This window comes from Salvia miltiorrhiza, chromosome 4, assembly GCF_028751815.1.
Source record: "Salvia miltiorrhiza cultivar Shanhuang (shh) chromosome 4, IMPLAD_Smil_shh, whole genome shotgun sequence".
NCBI lineage: Eukaryota > Viridiplantae > Streptophyta > Magnoliopsida > Lamiales > Lamiaceae > Salvia > Salvia miltiorrhiza.
This window is the reverse complement of record NC_080390.1, coordinates 43,306,973-43,327,218: the sequence shown is the minus strand read 5'-3', so window position 1 is coordinate 43,327,218 and position 20,246 is coordinate 43,306,973. Positions and strand designations below refer to the sequence as shown.

Sequence of the window (20,246 nt, the reverse complement as noted above, 5' to 3'; positions counted from 1 at the left end):
CAAGTATTTCCCCAACTGTGACTTTCTCTCGGCAGTCGTTGGCCACAGTCCAAGTTATGTCTGGCGCAGCATCCTTTCTGCACAAGATCTTGTTCGGAGAGGAGTGAGATGGCGCATTGGGGATGGGTTGAACGTCCGTGTCTTTGAAGATCATTGGCTTCGCCTCGCAGGCAACCTCCGTGTTACTTCTCCTTGCCCCCCGGCTTATCGGGACTGAGAGTTAGTGATTTGATGCTTGCCGGGGCCCAGGCTTGGGACGTTGGTCTTCTGAATACTATCTTCAGCAGCAACGACATTCGTGATATCATTAGTATCCCGCTGCCCTCTCACCCAACTCCGGACTCTTTGATTTGGCACTACTTCAAAAATGGCCTTTACTCGGTTAAGTCAGCATACAAATTGGCTAGCTCGCTCACCATCGATGAAACTTTTAAAGTCGAGGGTCACTGGAACAAGCTTTGGAAGGTTGACGTCCCTCCGAAGGTTCGTAACTTTCTTTGGCGCGCTGCTCGTCACAACCTTCCCACGAAAGAGAACTTCCTCTCCAGAGGCGTCTCGGTGGGTGGAGAGTACGCTACTTATAGGGCGAGGTTTGAGAATCCATGGCACATCTTCTTTGCTTGCCCGTTTGCCGAGGAGTGTTGGCTAGCAATCTCTCTTCCACCATTGAGGCCATCACAAATAGCAGTGACTCTTTTACTGCTGCGTTGTTCCGGATTGTTGAGGTCAAAGATGAGGATAGCAAGGCAACTATGTGTATGATACTCTCGCAGATATGGAAAGACCGAAATGTTGTGGTCTGGAAAGCCATTTATCCGACACCAACGCGATCGGTGGCCTCGGCTGCGAACTGCCGCGCTGAGTGGCGCCTCTCCTAGAGTTCCAGAACCTCGGACGATGTTTCTCCTTCTTCAGCTGCTGTCTGCGTGGGCTGGCATCAGATTCAAGCAGGTTCGATTCTTTGTGGAGTTGATGCGGCCTTCTTCAGAGAGGATGATGCCATGGGGCTGGGGTTGGTTATTCGCAACCACGCAGGTGACTTTATGATTGGGAAATCTATTAAAGTGGCTGGTGTTCGCAGCGTGGATGAGGGAGAGCTAATGGGCATCAAGGAGGCTCTCTCTTGGATCAAAGAACAGGGCCTTGTGCACGGCATTGTGGAGAGTGACAGCAAGCGAGCCATTGACGTTATAAGATCGAGGGCAAGAAACCTATCGGAGATCGGGATCATTGCAAACTCTTGCCGCGAAGAACTCATAACGCTCCCTGGTTTTATTATTCGCCATGTTAAACGTGACCGTAATGTTATCGCGCATCATTTTGCGAGAGCTGCGAGAGATATTGATTCACATCATGTTTGGAATGAACCTCCGGCCTTTGTGGTGGGTCATCTTCATCGTCCATGTTCATGTGATTAATAAAACTATCTCTTGTCTTCAAAAAAAAAAAAACACACATGGGAAAATTATAAGAACTTGGCCGAAAAACATCTAATTGGGTTGATAGCCCATTCGTGAGATGTGTACTCAAAATTAATGGGGCTCATCGCTTTAATCCATCTCCATGTACAATAAAAGAAACCACATTAATCTCATTTTCGCAGAAGTCTACCAAGTTAGATTTCACCTTTTTCAATTTTCATTTTTATTTAATTTTTTTATTTACTTGTCGTTTGACCATGTTAATTTTTGACCGATAAACATGGTCTTATATCATAGTTATGATGTTAATATTGCATCACTAAAACACATCCATTATCTCAACTTCTTGTGTATTTTGCGTCAGTCCCTATATCATTTTGACGTCTAACCTGATTAACCGATTGCAACAACACCCACTATTAGAAACTCACCTGCATAAATCGTTTCGAACCAAAATATTACTTCAATACACAAAAAATAGTTATAGTATAAAACGAGATAAATTTTAATAAAAATAGTTATTATATTATAAAAGAATAATCTCACTTAAAAAATATTCTCTCCGCTCACGAAATGAGTATCCATATTTTTTTTTTCATCCGTCCACGAAATGAATACTCATTTCATTTTTTGGCAAGTGTATCCCACACAACCCTTTAATTAATACATTCAAAAAATGGAACCCTTATTCTATTCACAATATACTCAATACATTTTTAAAACCTATGCCGTCCATAAATAGGTACTCATTTCGTGGACGGAGGGAGAAATATTTACAAGGGTAAATATCATGAAAACCCCTGAAGTATACCCCTTTTATCAAAACTACCCTGAAACTTTCAAAATGTTCTCTAAACCCTCAAATTATCAGGTTTTATCAAATATATCCCCCATCTATTTTTCGGTCACAAAAAACGTGATGTGGCTCGCCGAATGCCACAATATAATTTATATTCTATTTTTTTAAAATGCAATGGCAAAAACGACGTCGTTTCGTACCATATCATTAAAAAAAATTCATTCTGAAATTTAAAATTTACTCCTATCGTGTTTAAAATTCACGCTAATAAATCTAGAATTAGGGATAAACACGATAGAATATGATACGAAATGAAGTCGTTTTTTCCATGTTTTTTTTTAAAAAAATAGAATATAAATTACATTGTGTCATCCGACGAGCTATATCACGTTTCTGGTAACCGAAAAATAGATGCGGGATATATTTGATAAAAACCTGATAGTTTGAGTATTTAGAGAAAATTTCGAAAGTTTCAGGATATTTTTGATAAAGTGAGTAAAGTTCAAAGGTTTTCATGATATTTACCCTATTTACAATTATAATTAATTGTATTGTGAGTGGAAAATGAAGCCCATCGTGTGATAGATAATTTTCAATAAATAGAAAGAACTAATTTTTGTGGACATCCCAAGATTGCAAAAATTGACTATTTTTTGTGGACATAAGGAGAAATAAATAAAGTTTGAATTAAAAAGAAAAAGAAAAGAAACAGTGACGATCAATTTTTCTTCAGCTAGATAAAAGTAATTAATTAAAACAAGATAGTCCAGTAGCTACACGCAAGAATCTAGTAGTTACTAATTAAGTTACAGAGAAAGGTTGTTTTGTCCTGTGTGAACACATGAATTAAAGTTAGGCACTAAAACTTTATCATCATCAGTTGGGCTTTTATGTTGTGTTACCCAGAGTATGGCAGCCTGCAATGAAGCCATGTATTTAATCTTATACTCCACATTGTTGAATAAACGAGCTGAGACGAGAAGAGTGAGGGCTCACCCCAGCTTGAGAGACGTATCCGAGCTGTCGTAATCTTGAGGAGGACCAATGGAGTTACACGCATTGACAGATTCCGAGGACTGCCCTTCGTCGTAGACTATGTTGTCTGATTCAGCTGCCACCGTGTTCCTCTGACCATCCGACGATATGTTAACCACCTAGTATGCATGAACAAACGAAAATGTTAAGGATTTTGCTGCCTTCTTAATTAGGTCATGAATGTTGCACCTGTTGTCTTAGCCGTTCATTCTCCTCCATCAGCTGCTTCCCCTGCATACGCCAATCAACATGAGACCAATGCAATCACACCTTTATCTCTTTTCTTTTTCTTCCAATAACATACCTTGTCTTGAAGTAGACTGATCTCTTTCATGATTTTCTCCCCCTTCTTCTCTATAACGCGGCTCAATCCGGCCTCGAGGGACTTCTCTAGCTGCTGCAGCTCCTCGATGCTTAATCCTTGAAGCTCCTCCCCTCTCATTCGCCTGACTCCCATCCATCTCATTTCATTTTTTTACCAAATATACAATATAATAGCTATACCTTATAGATATATGTACCTCAGTTGATGGCTCCTCTCAGCGATTTCCTGGCTTAATCTGGAGTGGTTGCTATCCTCAACCAGCTACGTACACCATGGTATACTTTCTTCTATTAATTACTTACATAATTGAACCGAAATTAAATGAATTTCGACGTTGAGATGATGATTACCTGCAGCTCAAGTGATGGTTGCTCCAACTTATCAAGGTTCTTTGCGTGCAATTTATGTCGTTCAAGTATTTCCTTCATACTATGTAAGAATAAGATCAACACAAAAACTAATCAGGCAGAGAAGGATTTCTCACTTATCATTCATAATAATCTTAGAGCAGTGTCTATATATATATATATGTAATGTTCATCGTCGTGTTAGGGAAATTAATTAATTTTAGGAGACGTCATGCCACTTTCATACACCAAAATCAGTAGCAATACATTCGTACACGTCTTTCCATATAAAACCGAATTGAAAAACTTGCATTATTTGAAGCACTAATAAGTCCATAAAAACTTGAAGATAATTGAGATAAAACAAAAACATCAAGCCTTATCCCCAAGATGGGTTGGATCTAATTAAAGATGGTATTTAATTTTATTACTAATATATAATTGTTCACATGTTAGCACTGTGAACTGTAATAGATTAGTTGAAAGATATATAGGTATATGAAACAACGAGACGCTCTATTTTAAATTGATTAATCTCTTGCAGATTCATCATCTATATATGTACATCATGCATCCACGTTGCATTATGTCATTTCCCAAAAAGGGAAAAAGTAAGAAGCCGCCTCAGGAATTAATGCGCATTTAGAAGCAATTACCTTAATTAGCTTAGTTTCCTTTCCTAGCACCTTCTCTAAGTTTAACACCGCAACAAACTACACAAAATTGTTAAAATCTTGTAAAGATCATACATGTATATTTTCCCATAAATGCAGTAACCCCCCCCCCCCCCCCCAAGCCCCACACCTTAGCAGGCTCCACTTAAGGTCTTCTAGTACATAATTGGAGTCTCAAATCATATTACAACTCATTTGTGAGGATGATAAGAGTGTATAATATATTTATAATATTCTAATATTTTGTTTGTTTTAAAACACAAAGTCTTAATTTTGATACAAAGCCCTTTCTTTTCCATCCTCCCAGCTTGAAGAGTCCTGCAAATAATGATATGGCGAGATTCGATATTTTTGGCCCCCAATATATAATATACTAATTTGTATGGTTTTGCATATCACTACTAGCTAGATGAAATATGTCACACATAACATAGTTATAACTTATAATATCTATTAATTTATTACTCTCTCCCATCCGATATATAAGTCGTTCTGACTAGGGGCGAATTTATTTGAGGACAACATTGGGCTCCAGCCTAGTGCAACCCAAATATTTTTCCTATATATTGAATATATTTAGCTTAATATCTACATAGCCTAGCTCATATAATAATAAAAATTAGTTTATTTTCATAGAAGATAAGTTAATTTTTTTTAAAAAAAAATACATAGATGTAGCTCTTTATGTGCTTTCAATGTATCTACTATTGAATCAATACATTAAGTAACTGATTTCTAACCTATGTCCATTAAAATTCTACTTAAACACAAAAATGAGTTGTACGGATTGTCCAAAAAAAAAAAAAAAAGCTCAATGCTACCCCTAGACAGATCCTGGATCCGCTTTGGTCATGACCTTTTATATTATTTAACTTTCATTTTAGATTTAAAAAAATTACTTTCATTTGACATTTAGAATATTATGGCAATGCTATCCCTATTAATTCTATGATTAATTATATATAATGCCATTAATTGTATTTAATCTCATTTCGACTCTTCTAATGCCATTTAGTGTATCTATTCTCATTTCAACTCTTCACATGTTAAGGGTTACTTTGGGCAAAAATTATATTTTATTAATTTAAGTACAAATACTCAAAACTACCTATATATATCGGATGGGTGGGAGTATTAGACTAAATTAACTCTAATCACATCAATTAAAACCCAATTACATATATATTAGAAAATTGTAATTTTACATATAATATTAATTATGAATTGCGTATATTTTAATATTTTTTTATATATAATGTTGATATCTTATAATGTAAAAGATATCACTTCTCAAATATATTACACTGTGCAGCTAAAAAGGCCCTATGAAATGGGATCCATTTCTCATAAGTGGCAATTTGGAATGTTGAATGTAGACGAGAGAATCTCAATTGGGAAGGGACTCTACTATTTACTAAAGAGGTGAGGGTGGACAAATTTGACATTGTTAGATTTGTTCAGTATAATTACTTTTTTTTGAGGATTAATGGAATGTCAATTTTTAGTTAAGAGGGTAATAGAATAAATTACATTATTCTTAATGATAATTGTGATTTATCCGCAAAGTGCGGGCGTTTACGAAATCGTTTTGTAGCACAACCATCTATTTCGAAACCCTAAGTGAAATATCCGAGCACAAATAAGATTCACCCGAATCTCTTGAAATAGGTTGAGAATAGTTGAGATTTGAAGCAACAACTTTGATTGATATATGCAAATTCTAATACTTATGAGCAAAATATAATGGCAGGGGCCATAATGTAGACAATACCAAGAAAGAAACAGAATAAAAAGTAAGAGTAACAAGTAGCAGTGCAGCAGGGACCTCATAATTGACATTATCCTTGGCTGTCTATGCCAATATGTCCGGTTAGATAATATAAAGAAATACTAATTCTTCCACTATATACAAACTTAATTTCATAGACACTGTGTGTGTGTGTGTGAGAGAGAGAGTACAAAACATCCACTTGTTCTCGCTCCATACACAAACTGACTGAGAGAGAGAGTATAATCGACGAAAAGAAATATACTACATATATTTACTTGTGCAGATTTTAATTAGCATTTGAACTTGAACGATCATTAAGAAAGAGATGATATATGCATCTGTGAAGAGAGAGAGAGAGAGGGGAACCTGGAGCTGGCATATTCAAAGAGTTTGCCAGTGGAGGAGAAGATGATGAGGGCAACGTCAGCATCGCAAAGAACTGAGAGTTCTTCAGCTTTCTTGAAGAGTCCTCTTCTCCTCTTGGAGAAGGTGACTTGGCGCGCGGTGGCGTTGTCGATTTTCCTGATCTGAATTTTCTCTCTGGCCATGATTTTGCCAAAAATTATGTAAATCGCAGTTTGACGAGAATAGAAATAAACAGCATGCGGTGGACTGACAAAATTTCTATATCGGGCGTGTCCCGATCGTGGGAAGAGAGAGAAAGAGAGGCGGAAAAGGTGGCATTTTCCCCAATTTAGAGGGGAACCCAAAAATAAAACCCTCGCAGATATTTATAGGAATTGGAAAGAGAGAGAGAGATGAACTTCATTTCATCATCAGATCTCCTGAGAGAGAGATACACCACTGCTATACCGAATTTAGACAGCTAAATAAGGGTTTTATTGCTCTTATTTTTCCCTTTCTGGAGTAATAAATTTGGATTTTGGGTTTCAATTTGGTCTGTTCCTGTTCGCCCAAACTCCAAAGGTCACCAATGAATGGATCAGAGAGAGAGAGAGAGGCAGCGAGTGTGTGTGTATGTGAGAGAAAGAGAGAGAGTGTTTGTTAGGCAATCCCAATTTAAGTAAATAGTTTGGAATAGAAAGAGGGTCTTTTGTGGCGAAGCATGTCTCAATTTTTTATACTACTATTCACTCAGGTGAGTTCTCTTTTATTGTAAATTTATCACGAAAAAAAGAATGATAAATAAAATTTCACCGTTTAAATTCTTCATTTCTTTTTCCACATTTTCTACTTGACCCTTACTCATTCCTCATTTACACTACAAATGAGGGATAATATTATCCCCCTCTAAAAATGGTGTGATAATATTATCCCTCCTTTATAGTGTAAATGAGGAATGAGTAAGGATCAAGTAGAAAATGTGGAAAAAGAAATAAATGATTTAAATGGTGAAATTTTATTTATCCTTCCTTTTCGCATGATAAATTTACAATCAAAACGAAGGCACCGTCAATTGCTAATTTGCTCTGGAGGTTATTGGTCAAGGCAGAAAGACATAACTCCAAATGATTACAAGTTCTCGTATTTTATTTTCCACTGTAAGAATTGTGATAAAAAAATTAAAAAGTTTGTAGTATTAATGAAGATTGTTAGTTCGATTTGTGAATGTCTATTATTTTTGGTCTAGAATTGGTATAATAAATACGTTTATACATGTGACCTAAACATGTGATTTTGTACAACCAGCATGATGTATATGTGTATTTGGTGAATTTGGGAATCTTTGGCACTATCAATTATTATTTCAAAAGGGAAAATAAATGGAAATTAAAGAGAAAAAATGAAATGATGAATGAAAATAAAAATCTGTTTCAATTTGTATAAAGAGATGGGTAGGAGGATAGGATGAGGATGAAGAATCTGATTGACATCACAAGTTGTGTACATTATCTTTTCAATCAATAAACAAATATTCTATTAGTATCAAACTTATTTTTGTCTTTGTTATCTTCATTTCATAAAAGTATTGTTACTTTGCTTTTCAATCGTCACACAATACTCTGTATAATTTATTTTTCAATGTGACTTCACTTTTATGATCCAATATTATTTCACGATAATAAACCCCTTTTTTCCATTTATAACATATTTATTTAATATTTATTAAAATTTATTCCGAACAAAATAAGCATAATTTCCGGGATGACATTAATAAATTTTTTAATTCATTTTTTGTATCTTACGAACTCATATTACTAGTGATCATGAATTTCAAAACTACTAGCATAATTGACTCGTTTATTTTTCGTCTTGGATATATATATATATATACTCCCTCCGTTTTTTATTAAGTGTCCCCGGCCGTCAAAATACACATACCAATAAAATAAGATATTTTACATTTGTAACCTTAGTAATTGTCATAATAAATGTATATATACAACTAATTATTACATTCATACAAGTATTAAATAAGAATAAAATAGGAAAAATGCCATAAATATACTCTCAAATTTTGAATTTGAATTGAGAAACAAAAAAATGAGCTAAATGAGACACTTACTATAAAAAATGGAGGGAGTTTATATTTTGAGAAAGTCTTGGATATATTTTCATTATTGATATCATTAACTTAATTCTTGGGTTAATTAATTTCAAGTTTCTTCTTCCCATAAAACAGTAAGAAAGTTTTATTTTAATTAATTTCAAGTTTCTTTTTCCCATAAAACAGTAAGAATGTTTTCTTTTGTTTGGGTTATTAATTATTTTCTAAGTCTAAGTTTATTCATTTTTTTGGAAATGAATCACACTTTTTACATTGATATAAATATGACGGTATTAAATATTTTGATTTTGATTTTTTCTTCACATTTAGATCGGCCGGATTCACATTTCCACTGATGGATAATCGGTTCGGCAATCAATTAGAAGAAATAATATAGAATTTCCAATTCTGAGTATATATATTTGATTACTTAATTAATAAAAACTAAATAAAAATATGGTTCATTTTAAATTTTTTAATTAACCATCATAAAGAACGTACGTTATACGTGTTATTGATCGTTGGCCTAATTGAAATACATTATTTGAACTATGAGAGAATGTGCATTGCACACAATCCATGAACTTCACGCCAATAAATCATTAGAGCTGAATATTTGTATCAAATTTCACAATATAAAGTAATTAATTAATATAAAAAAATTAAAAAAATTCGTTTCATGGTTAATATAAAATCGAATTTTTAATGTATATTTAATGAATTTATATATTGTTATAGTATTTTTGGGATATGATTCTTCGCCTTTTAATTAGTGTAGTGGGCAAAATTCGTCAATTTGACTCAAACCCAATTAACATTCAAAGCTGGACCAATGAGTCAAGCAACCTAGTTCGTCTAGCTTCAATTTTTAAGAAAAAGTGATTTATTTGTTAAGGAAATAAGTAGTTACTAAAAATAGGTAGGACACGAATTGATGGACGGACCAAAATACAAATTAGGACACGAATTGGTGTACGGATGGTGTCACGACCGGACCTAATTAAGGATAATTAAGCCGGGGAAACCGTGACTAATGGAGGGAGATTAGAAGTGGGGTAGAAAGGGGAATAATCAAACAAGAAAGGATCGCATTTCATCATTTTTAACAACATGGATATTTATTATACAACAGAAGTTTAGTCATATAGACTCAAATAACTAGTAAGTTCAGATATCTCTGACTTAGCCAAATAAACATAAAACTTCTGAGTACGCAGCGGAATATGATTCTGATTACATGTATGAAGACATGTAACCCTAGAGTTCATTACTATATAATAAGATAAAAGAATCCCGCTCGTCACTTCATCACCATCGGCAGCTGCTCAACCTGCACATTTAGAAATATATGCAGGGCTTGAGTACAAAAGTACTCAGTGGGCACGTATGCCTAAGTATAAAATACATGCTTCAAAACTGTAAATTGTCATGCCATAGTAAACAGTATAGCAAGGGAGTTTTTCGCTAAAAGGCCCAAGCTTACTAAATTCATTTGTGATTCTTAAAGTTCGACTGCAGTCTAAGTTCTCTTGTAATATATCATATCTGGAACTTTGTGCCGGAGAGGTGGCCACCTCTCACGGTCACTTGACCGGCCAACCCGCTAGATGACTCACGGTCACTGGTGTACACTAGTCAAGGCAGGATAGCTATCAACTGCTCAAGACCCGAATTCGATTACATGATTAAAGTCACATCAGATAGATATCATACTGAAATTTAAACATTTTATGGCAAGACAATATTTGAAATAACTTCAATTAATTTAGTCATGAAATAACTTGCTTGAACATAACATTTAAACTCATTTGATATATATGAAAGTAATGCCCACCTGTTAGAAACTTTTTGTGGTACAGTAGCTCCTTGACTGATTATTAATCTCGTGCTTGACCTTTATTACGAGAATATAAATAAGATATTGCTCGAGTAAAATCCTCAAATAATGAGAATACAGAATTAATTATGCATGATCTTTATGCATGATTTTATTACTCCGAGATGATATTAGAGAATTACTACTATTAATCCTCGCTATCAGATCAAATAAATACCAACTAGGTTTCATCTTGCGTGGTTGAGTAATTAACTAAAATAATTTGTTCGCCTCAGGTGTTCTAACCCACTAATTAAATAAATCCATCCTTCGTGTCGTTACTAAGATATAATTAATTCGGCTTATTCGCTGAATAACCTCATAAAATCTCTCGGGCTTAATAATTAGGAATAGAAATAATATAATAAGTTCAAATAATTAAAAGGCTCAACATAAGACAGCCTAATAATTAATCAAACAAATATGGGCTTGATTTTAATAAATCGTGGCATTCCAATAATTAAATTGAAAAGTTTAGTTGGAGTAATTCATGGACTCAAGTAATTAAAAAAAAAATTTAGGGCCCAGTTGAATAAATAACCAAGGCCTAAAGAAAATAAATAGAAGGCCCAATCGGAATAAAATAACAAAGCCCAATGAATTAATTAAATTAGGCCCAATGAATTAATTAAATTATGAAGCCCAAAGAAAATTAAATAAAGTCCAACTAAATAAATAGGAGGCCCAAATTTCCGGCCCAAAAGAAAAATAAAGGCCCAATGAATTTCTCTCCCAACTCTCGGTTCTCTCTCTCTCTTCAAGGAGCCGCTCTCTCTCTCTTTCTCCTCAAACCAGTCGAGACTTCACCCTCAAACTCACGCCTCCCTCTCTCTTTCCTCTTCTCGCTCAGCCTTCTTCAATCGGCTGAGAGCGGCGCCGCCTCCGGCGCGCCGCCTCACCGTTGCCTCCTCCCCTCACTTCTCGGTTCCCTCTCTCTCTCTCTGGATTTTCAGATCGGCCGAGCTCTTTCTCTCTATATTTCTTCCTCTCGTTCCAGCCGAGGCGCCGCCGTCGCCGCTCCGAAATCCGGCGAGTCAGCCGCTGCTGCTGTGCGATTTCCGGCGAACAAAGGCCTGCTCACAGTTGCCTATTGCTGCGTCGTCGGCTGCCTTCGAGATTTCCGCCGCCTCCGTCGATTTCCCCGAGCCCCGACGCCGCTGCTGCTACTGGAATCTTCGGCGACGTTGTCGCCTCAAGCCAGCGTTGCTCCGGCCTGGAATCGCCACCGCCGTCTTGCACCGAGCCGTTGCTGCTGGATGCGGGCGATGGGTATGCCGCCGCTTCGCACGAGTCCGGCGAGCAGGGGGGTCTGTCGTTGCTGCTATTTCCGGAGTCGAAGGCTCGAACCACGCCTCCAACTACAGCTGCTGTTTCGCCGGGTCGCGGCTTGGAGTTCTATCGCCGGACGTCGCCGCTTGGAAGCGCCACCGTCAGCCGCTGCTGTTAACAGCAAGAATCCGGCAGTCGTCTCTTCCGGAGCCACCGTCGCTGTGAGTCGCAGAGCTCCGACAGTCCAGTACCACTCATCCTAAAGCTAAGTTCTCTAGTCTCGTTTGTTTTCGTTGCGTATTAGAAATCAATATGCATAAAGACTCCTTCAGGAGAAAATCTGAATTCAATTATCTAATAGTGAGCGTGCTATGGATATATATTCGTTCATCTATTAGTGACAATGGTGAGCTAAAGTGGTTCCTTTCTATTTGTTTGTGGAATCACATTACAAATGTATAACTGATCATGATCATGCTTTGATATGAATGTTTTCTGGAATGGTTGATTGAGATAGTGAATTACCTCACTTGTTTTCAACTGCTTGGTTGTTGCTTGAGTTATATGAACTGGAATGGCTTAAGGATTTGGCAGCAATAATTGAAGTCTTCCTTCGATAATTGCAGGTGGAACAACAAGATGGTGGGGTGATGATTAATAGAGGATTGGCAAAGTATAGTGGTAGGCAAGAAGTGGGGAACAAAATTAATGGAAAGAAAAAGAGAAGAAAAAGAAAGGAAAAAAAAATGTAGAGGAAAATTATTGATGTATTTTCTCTGTCTCGGTGATTCGGTAACTATAAAGTGGATCGCGTGCTCATATTTGTTTGTACTGTTTATTTAAATAAATCTCGATTTCGACATGTGATATCTCGTTAAAATCGATAAGTTATAAAATGAATATAAATTAAATCCGCAGATTTAATTAACTCACGAGTCGGAAATAATCCACGACTTGAATAAAAATAAAATCTAATTCCATCTTGCTTAAATAAATAACATGACTTTGCTAAGTCAGTTATAACTCTGAAATAATATCATTGACTGCTTTAACAATATAAATTCAGGATCATAAGCTGAATTCATATCAGGATAATAACCGTTTTCATTCACTGATGAACAAAAATAAACACTCATTACTGGATTTAAAAATATATATAAAAGAGCGGGTCACTACATACTACCCCTCTTAACAAAAATTTCGTCCCGAAATTTGCATATTTCTTCTAAAACAGTTCGGGGTATTTCTCCTTCATTTTGTCTTCAAGCTCCCACGTGGCTTCCTCTTGTCCGTGGTGTCTCCATAAGACTTTCACTGATGTGATTGCCTTATTCCTGAGTTGTTGTACTTTTCGATCTAGAATGGCCTCTGGTCTCTCTTCATAACTCAAGTCTGGGCAAAGGATCATCTCTTCTTGGTGGATTATGTGCTTTGGATCGAAAACGTATTTTCTGAGTTGTGATACGTGGAAAACATTGTGAACGTTTCCAAAACTTGGCGGTAACGCCAACCTATAGGCTACTGGGCCTATTCTCTCCAAAATCTCATAAGGTCCTACGAATCGGGGCCTAAGTTTTCCCTTGACACCAAACCTAGTTATCCCCTTGGTAGGAGATACCTTTAGGAAGACCTTGTCTCTTATTTCAAAACATAACTCAGTTCGACGTGTATCAGCGTAAGATTTCTGTCTATCTTGTGCCTCCTTTATTCGCCCTCTGATTTGGCGGACTATCTCAACCATCTCATTGACCATGTCTGGTCCTAAAACTTTTCTCTCACCCACTTCATCCCAGTAAAGCGGTGATCTACATTTTCTTCCATATAATGCCTCATATGGTGCCATATCGATAGTCGCCTGGTAACTGTTATTATAGGCAAATTCAATCAACGGCAGCACTGCTTCCCAACTTCCACCCCTGTCTAACACCACTGTTCTCAACATATCTTCGAGGGTCTGAATTGTCCTTTCAGACTGCCCGTCTGTCTGCGGGTGGAAGGCGGTGCTGAAATTTAACCTCGTACCTAACTCCTTTTGTAAGCTCATCCAAAATCTAGAAGTAAATTTTGAGTCTCGGTCTGAAGTGATTGACACGGATACACCGTGTAAGCGTACAATCTCTCGAACATACAACTGAGCTAGCTTGTCTGACCCGTGTGTGATCGGTATTGGTATAAAATGAGCACATTTTGTTAGTCGATCCACTATTACCCAAATGACAGTGTTTCATTTTTTTGTTCTGAGCAAACTAGTCACAAAATCCATTGCAATGTTTTCCCACTTCCATTCCGGAATTTCTAAAGGTTGCAACTTTCCAAATGGCCTTTGGTGTAAAGCCTTCACTTGCTTGCAAGCTAGGCACCTCTATACAAATGATGCTATGTCTCGTTTCATACCTTCCCACCAAAAATACTTCTTCAAATCTTGGTACATCTTAGTACTTCCGGGGTGGGCAGTATAAGGGGTATCGTGAGCCTCACTCATGATTTTATCCTTAAGCTCATCATCGCGGGGAATGCATATTCTTCCCTCAAAGAGGATAGCATTATCTGCTGCTTCTTGATAATTCTTGACTCCTCCTTTCCTTACTGCTTCCCGTAGTTTCTCCATTTTCTCGTCTTTTCTTTGTGCTTCTACAATCATCTTTTTCAAGTTAGGTATCGCTTGCTATCATCCCTGGTGGTTTAACCACTTCTATGCTCATTTTTCCAAACTCTTTGATGAGCTCATTCTATTGGGTGACGAGGCATCCCAACCTAGATTGAGTTTTACGGCTTAATGCATCAGCTACTATATTGGCCTTACCCGGGTGGTAGTTAATACCGTAGTCATAATTCTTCACTAGTTCGAGCCACCTCCTTTGTCTCATATTAAGGTCCTTTTGCTCGAAAAAAATACTTCAGGCTTTTGTGGTCTGTGAATATCTCACACCTAACTCCATATAGGTGGTGTCTCCAAATCTTCAGCGCATGCACCACTGCAGCTAACTCCAGATCATGAGTCGGGTAATTCAGTTCATGTGGCCTAAGCTGTCGTGACGCATATGCTATCACTCTTCCTTCTTGCATTAGCACGCAGCCAAGTCCATTTTTGGACGCGTCTGTGTAGATCACGTATTCCTTATCAGCTGTTGGGACGGCTAACACTGGTGCAGTAGTCAACTTTTCCTTGAGTTCTTGGAAGCTCTTCTCGCACTCCTCTGTCCAAGAAAATTTTATTCCCTTCCTGAGTAGTTGCGTCATTGGCCTTGCAATTTTAGAAAATCCTTCCATAAACCTCCGATAGTAACCTGCCAATCCTAAGAAACTTCTTATCTCATTAGGGTTAGTAGGCGATTTCCATTCGCGCACTGCTTGCACTTTTTCAGGGTCCACTTTAATCCCTTCTGATGACACAATATGTCCTAAAAACGTGACTTCGCTGAGCCAAAACTCACACTTGCTGAATATGGCATAAAGGTGCTCCGTCCTCAACGTTTCTAGAACAATTCTCAGATGTTCCTCATGGTCTTTCTCATTCTTTGAGTAGATCAGAATGTCATCTATGAATACCAAGACAAATTTGTCTAAGTACGGATGGAATACTCGATTCATGAGGTTCATGAACACAGCTGGCGCGTTAGTTAGCCCGAATGGCACAACTACAAATTCGTAGTGGCCATACCTAGTTCGAAATGCCATCTTAGGTACGTCTTCTGGTCGAATCTTCAGCTGGTGATAACCAGACCGCAAATCAATCTTCGAGAACACGCTTGCTCCCTTGAGCTGGTTGAAGAGGTCATCTATCCTTGGTAAAGGATATTTGTTCTTGAGTGTCACTTTGTTCAGTTCCCTATAGTCTATGCACATTCGCAATGTGCCATCCTTTTTCTTCACGAAAAGTACGGATGCACCCCAAGGTGATACACTTGGCCTAATGAATCCAAGTTCCAAAAGTTCTTGCAGTTGTATCCTGAGTTCTTCCAACTCTTTAGGAGCCATTCGGTATGGTGCCTTCGAAATGGGAGCTGCCCCAGGCTCCAAATCAATGGTAAACTCAATTGGTCTGTCCGGTGGTGGCCCTGGCAGAATCTCTGGAAATACATCTGAAAAGTCCCGTACAATTGCTACATCTTCTATGCTCCTTTCAGTTCCCAGTTCTCCGTGCAAGTATACGAGGTAAGCTGGGTATCCATTCTTCATCATTTTCGTTGCTTGTAGGGCGGAGATGATCATCTTTCTTCTCCCCATGCTAATTCCGTGGAAATGTGACGGCTTCCTTCCTGGGGGTCGAAACGATATCCGTCTTTCGTTACAAAGGATGGTGGCATAGTTCTCGGCTAGCCAGTCCATTCCTAGGATTATGTCCACATCTCCCATCGGTATAACATAGGAGTTGTTCCCTACAATCTTGTGTGACCCTATGTTCAGTTCTAGGTTCAAGCACACATGATCTACTGTCGTCATCCCTCCTATAGGTGATGATATACTCAACTCCTGGTCAGCTCTTTCCATTTTAAGTTTTAATGTATCAACACATGTACTTGAAATGAAAGTATGCGATGCGCCCGTATCAAATAGAAGTACAACAGGAGTATTGAGTAGCATGCCCATACCTGCCAGGTTTCCCTGGTTGTTCTCGGGCTGCTTCTGCCTTATAGCATAGGCTCTAGCATGACGAGGTTTTTCATGTTGTTTCTGTTGTCGCTGCTGTTGTTGGCGAGCCTGTTGCTGATATGGTTGTTGAGGTTGTGGTTGGTACTGTAGCTGTTGGTGCTGCTGTGACTGTTGATACTGTGGTTGCTGCCTTGGGTATGGTTGGGGCAAAGCTTGAATTGCTCGCAGATGTGGAGCCTGGATAGGTGGGTTTGGCCTTGAACCCATTCCATGTTGCTTATTCGGGCACCGGTTTGCATAGTGCCCCTTCTGGTTACAGATATAGCAACTATCACTGCCGGCCTTACAGATTCCCACATGATTTTTGTTACATTTGGGACAATGTGGGGCCCTCTGTTGGTTATTTCCCATCTGTTTCGGTGCACTCTGGCCTCCATAGCCCTGCGACTGGAAGACCCGTCCCTGCCATGGCCTCTTCTCGCCTTGGTTCGGGTTACTGTTGTCCCATCTCCTCTTTCCTCTAAAATTCTGATTATAATTTTGATCATGTGAAGGTGCTGGAGTAGGTAAAATTGCAGGTCTTTCTCCTGGCATGGCTGCTTCAATGTCTAATGCTCGGCTGAGCGACTCAGTGTAAGACAATCCTCCGTGGCTTGCCAAAGCCATCCTAATTTCGTGCCTCAGACCGGCACAAAACTTTTCAGCCATCTTCTCATCTGTGTCAACTTGTTCCGGCGCATATCTAGACATATCGCAGAACATCCTGTCGTATTGAGTTACCGACATCTTCCCTTGTTTTAGATTGTAAAATTCTGCTTCCTTTTTCTTGCGGTAGCTCTTGGGTATATACTTGTCATATATACCGGCTTTGAATTGTTCCCAAGTCAGGTTTTCTAACTGCTCTGCTGTCATCGTTTTCATCCTTGCTTCCCACCAGAAATCAGCTGACCCAGTCAACTGAAAGGACATACAAGTCAGACGTTCTTGGTCGGTGCAACGCAGGAAGTTGAAAATGCGTTCAATAGCGCGAACCCAAGTTTCAGCTTCTGCCGGGTCTCCTGTCCCGTTGAAGGTAGGTGGGTTCTGTCGCAAGAATAATTCTTCAATCCGTCGTTCTGGCTGAACAGGTGGTTGAACTATTTCGGGTTCTGGTTCTGGCCCTGTTTCTGGGCCTCTTCTTTCATTTCGGGGAATCCTACCCCCGCCTCTTGGTCGTCCTCGTTTTGGCGGCATTCTATTAGGTCAAAACACAAGTTGTCATCGTATTAAAACACAATAAGGACATACTATCATTTCTATAGTTACTCCTTAACTCATCGAGTTCTGCTCCTACTAAAACTTGAGCGAACATATAAATAAAACATAGCGGAACGACTTGCCGCGAAAAACCAATAAGGTCACCATATATAACATAGGGAACATTGCCCCAATGAGGACTTTACATCATCATAAAAGTCTAGATTCAAAGACCTATCTAAGTACCACACATGATGAACTGGCTACCTAGTGAAGCCATCACAAAAAGTACTCAGTCACGGATCGCCCCAAGGTTTCGCGTCTCCGTACTAATACTAGTCAAAATAACTAAGCCAACATAGGGGTATACAAAAGCATCGAAATGATCATCGTTTTCGAAATACACAAATAACGTCCTACTAAATGCACAAGAGATTGTCTGTATGCATTACGTGCTTGACCCTTGGGTTGAAGCATACGTGTTTGACTGATTTAATCTAATGAGTATATGTTTGTCCTTGGGTCACAAAAATCTATCAACAGCTAGTAGATCGCAATGATTCAAATCACAAATGGCAATTAGGCAAAGTGTTTCAATAATTTGCCAAACAATTGAAAATGAATAACCATAGGGTAGAAATGAATTGACTGAAAGGTCGAAACGAAATGACCTAATAGTCTGAACCCGTTTGGCTTTTCAGATGAAGGTTTAAAATATATAGGTTTAAAGACCCATATATGACGACTACTGAGATTTTGGCCATGTGGACTGGCCAGGTCCGACACAACTACTTCTCAATCACTCGGAAATACTTTTCCGAACTTGGTAACTCTTGTTCATTGGCTGCAAAAGGTATATTTGGTCTAAAATCACCACTTTCTTCTTAACATCTTGAACATGTCCTTGAAAATATTCTAGAGCTTCTCAAACTTGGAGTCTGCCTCCTAGTTTAATGCAATCCTTAAACATCTTCTATAGGCGAAATAAGGTAGGCTCGACCTTACTCAACAATGTTCATCAATATGATCTTAATGTTGTACTTCTAGTACTTAGTGTTCCTTCACATAGCGCTTGAAATGCAACCATATAATTCGAAGCACTCTCACGCCTTTACAGGAATTAGATTTTGCATCTCTGAGCATCTTTGCAAGGTATGTGTCACCACACAAAATACTAAATCATGGAATGACCTTAGTCAATGCTTGCATTCTGGCTACTAAACTGAATGTTTAATCTAAAATGTTCTAACTGGGGAATGTCTCTGATCGACTAAGGTATGCATACTTAACCTGCTTAGTCTCTCATCATAATCTCAATCTCTTAACTTTAACCTCGAACCGTTGTCGATATTTCTAGCTCTTGTTAAACTCCAAACCATCTTCAGGAACTCCTCCCGTCTTACGCACTTGTATAGATTTTTCTAGTCAATCATAATGGTTGGTAACTTCTAGTTACCCATGGCACCTATCCTCCTTTCGATTTGTAGCAGGTGATCGTAATCAATAGGGATTCTAAATCATGCTCACGTGTAATATAATAGGTAATTGTAATAATAAAGGTTCTGAATATCTGAAACTATAAGCTGGCAGTTCTAATCGCGATGCTATAACATCATACACAAAGTGTTATAACTGCATGTGAGTCTGACTCTGAAGTTCGAACATAAATCATGAAGGTTCTCTTCATGTCATAACTGATGATAATCGAGAGTTAGTAATGAGTCTTAGCTCATTATGCGATAGCTAACTGATTACATAAGTCACACTCGTCGCTACGAGCAATGATTCACGTGATCTATCATCAAATAAGGCAATAGTCGATTCGGAGCTAACTGATTACATAAGTCACACTCGTCGCTACGAGCAATGACTCACGTGATCTATCATCAAATAAGGCAATAGTCGATTCGGTGTTCTGTCACGCGTGAACAACCTGAATGAAGAACTATGCCTGCTTCAGTGATTCGTGCGTGGCACTCTGCTTGCACTGCTTTCATTGGATTCTCTTCCTCTTTCTTAGCTCTTCACCATGGCTATAGTGAAATATAACTGAGTTTCTAGCTTCTATTGTTCTTCTCGTAACAGTGATCATGCATTCTTAACGCATCTAAGTTCATTGAGATATCTAATCAATTAATAAAGCATAAAACTTGAATGTAAGCATCAGTACATTCATATAGAACGTGAACTTCTCAATGTTTTAAAATCATAACCACCTTCTTTCTTGCTGAGCATGACGATGTGATGAAGTGATGAGCTTTGGTTGACTGACTCATATATACTAGTGATCATACTAGAAAAATGGGCTAACTCTAGGGTTCAGAGCAAATGAACTGCTCTGATACCACTCTGTCACGACCGGACCTAATTAAGGATAATTAAGCCGGGGAAACCGTGACTAATGGAGGGAGATTAGAAGTGGGGTAGAAAGGGGAATAATCAAACAAGAAA

At 38.2% G+C, this 20,246-nt stretch overlaps 2 protein-coding genes across 2 annotated transcripts; one reads left to right on the top strand and one right to left on the bottom strand.

The window, feature by feature from the left end:
• The first annotated feature begins 231 nt into the window (after positions 1-231).
• LOC131023477 (uncharacterized) lies at positions 232-1,418 on the top strand. Its single transcript, XM_057953020.1, has 2 exons — positions 232-756; positions 942-1,418. Exons 1-2 carry the CDS (start codon positions 232-234, stop codon positions 1,416-1,418), a joined length of 1,002 nt encoding a protein of 333 aa, XP_057809003.1.
• A 1,514-nt stretch (positions 1,419-2,932) lies between these two features.
• On the bottom strand, positions 2,933-7,539 carry LOC131021854 (MADS-box protein SVP). Its single transcript, XM_057951175.1, has 7 exons — positions 6,739-7,539; positions 3,931-4,009; positions 3,777-3,841; positions 3,560-3,701; positions 3,445-3,486; positions 3,217-3,374; positions 2,933-3,137 (listed from the first exon to the last, which is right to left on the bottom strand). The coding sequence occupies exons 1-7, from the start codon at positions 6,918-6,920 to the stop codon at positions 3,119-3,121; spliced, it is 687 nt and encodes a 228-aa protein (XP_057807158.1). The 5' UTR covers positions 6,921-7,539; the 3' UTR covers positions 2,933-3,118.
• Between the last annotated feature and the right edge of the window lie 12,707 nt (positions 7,540-20,246).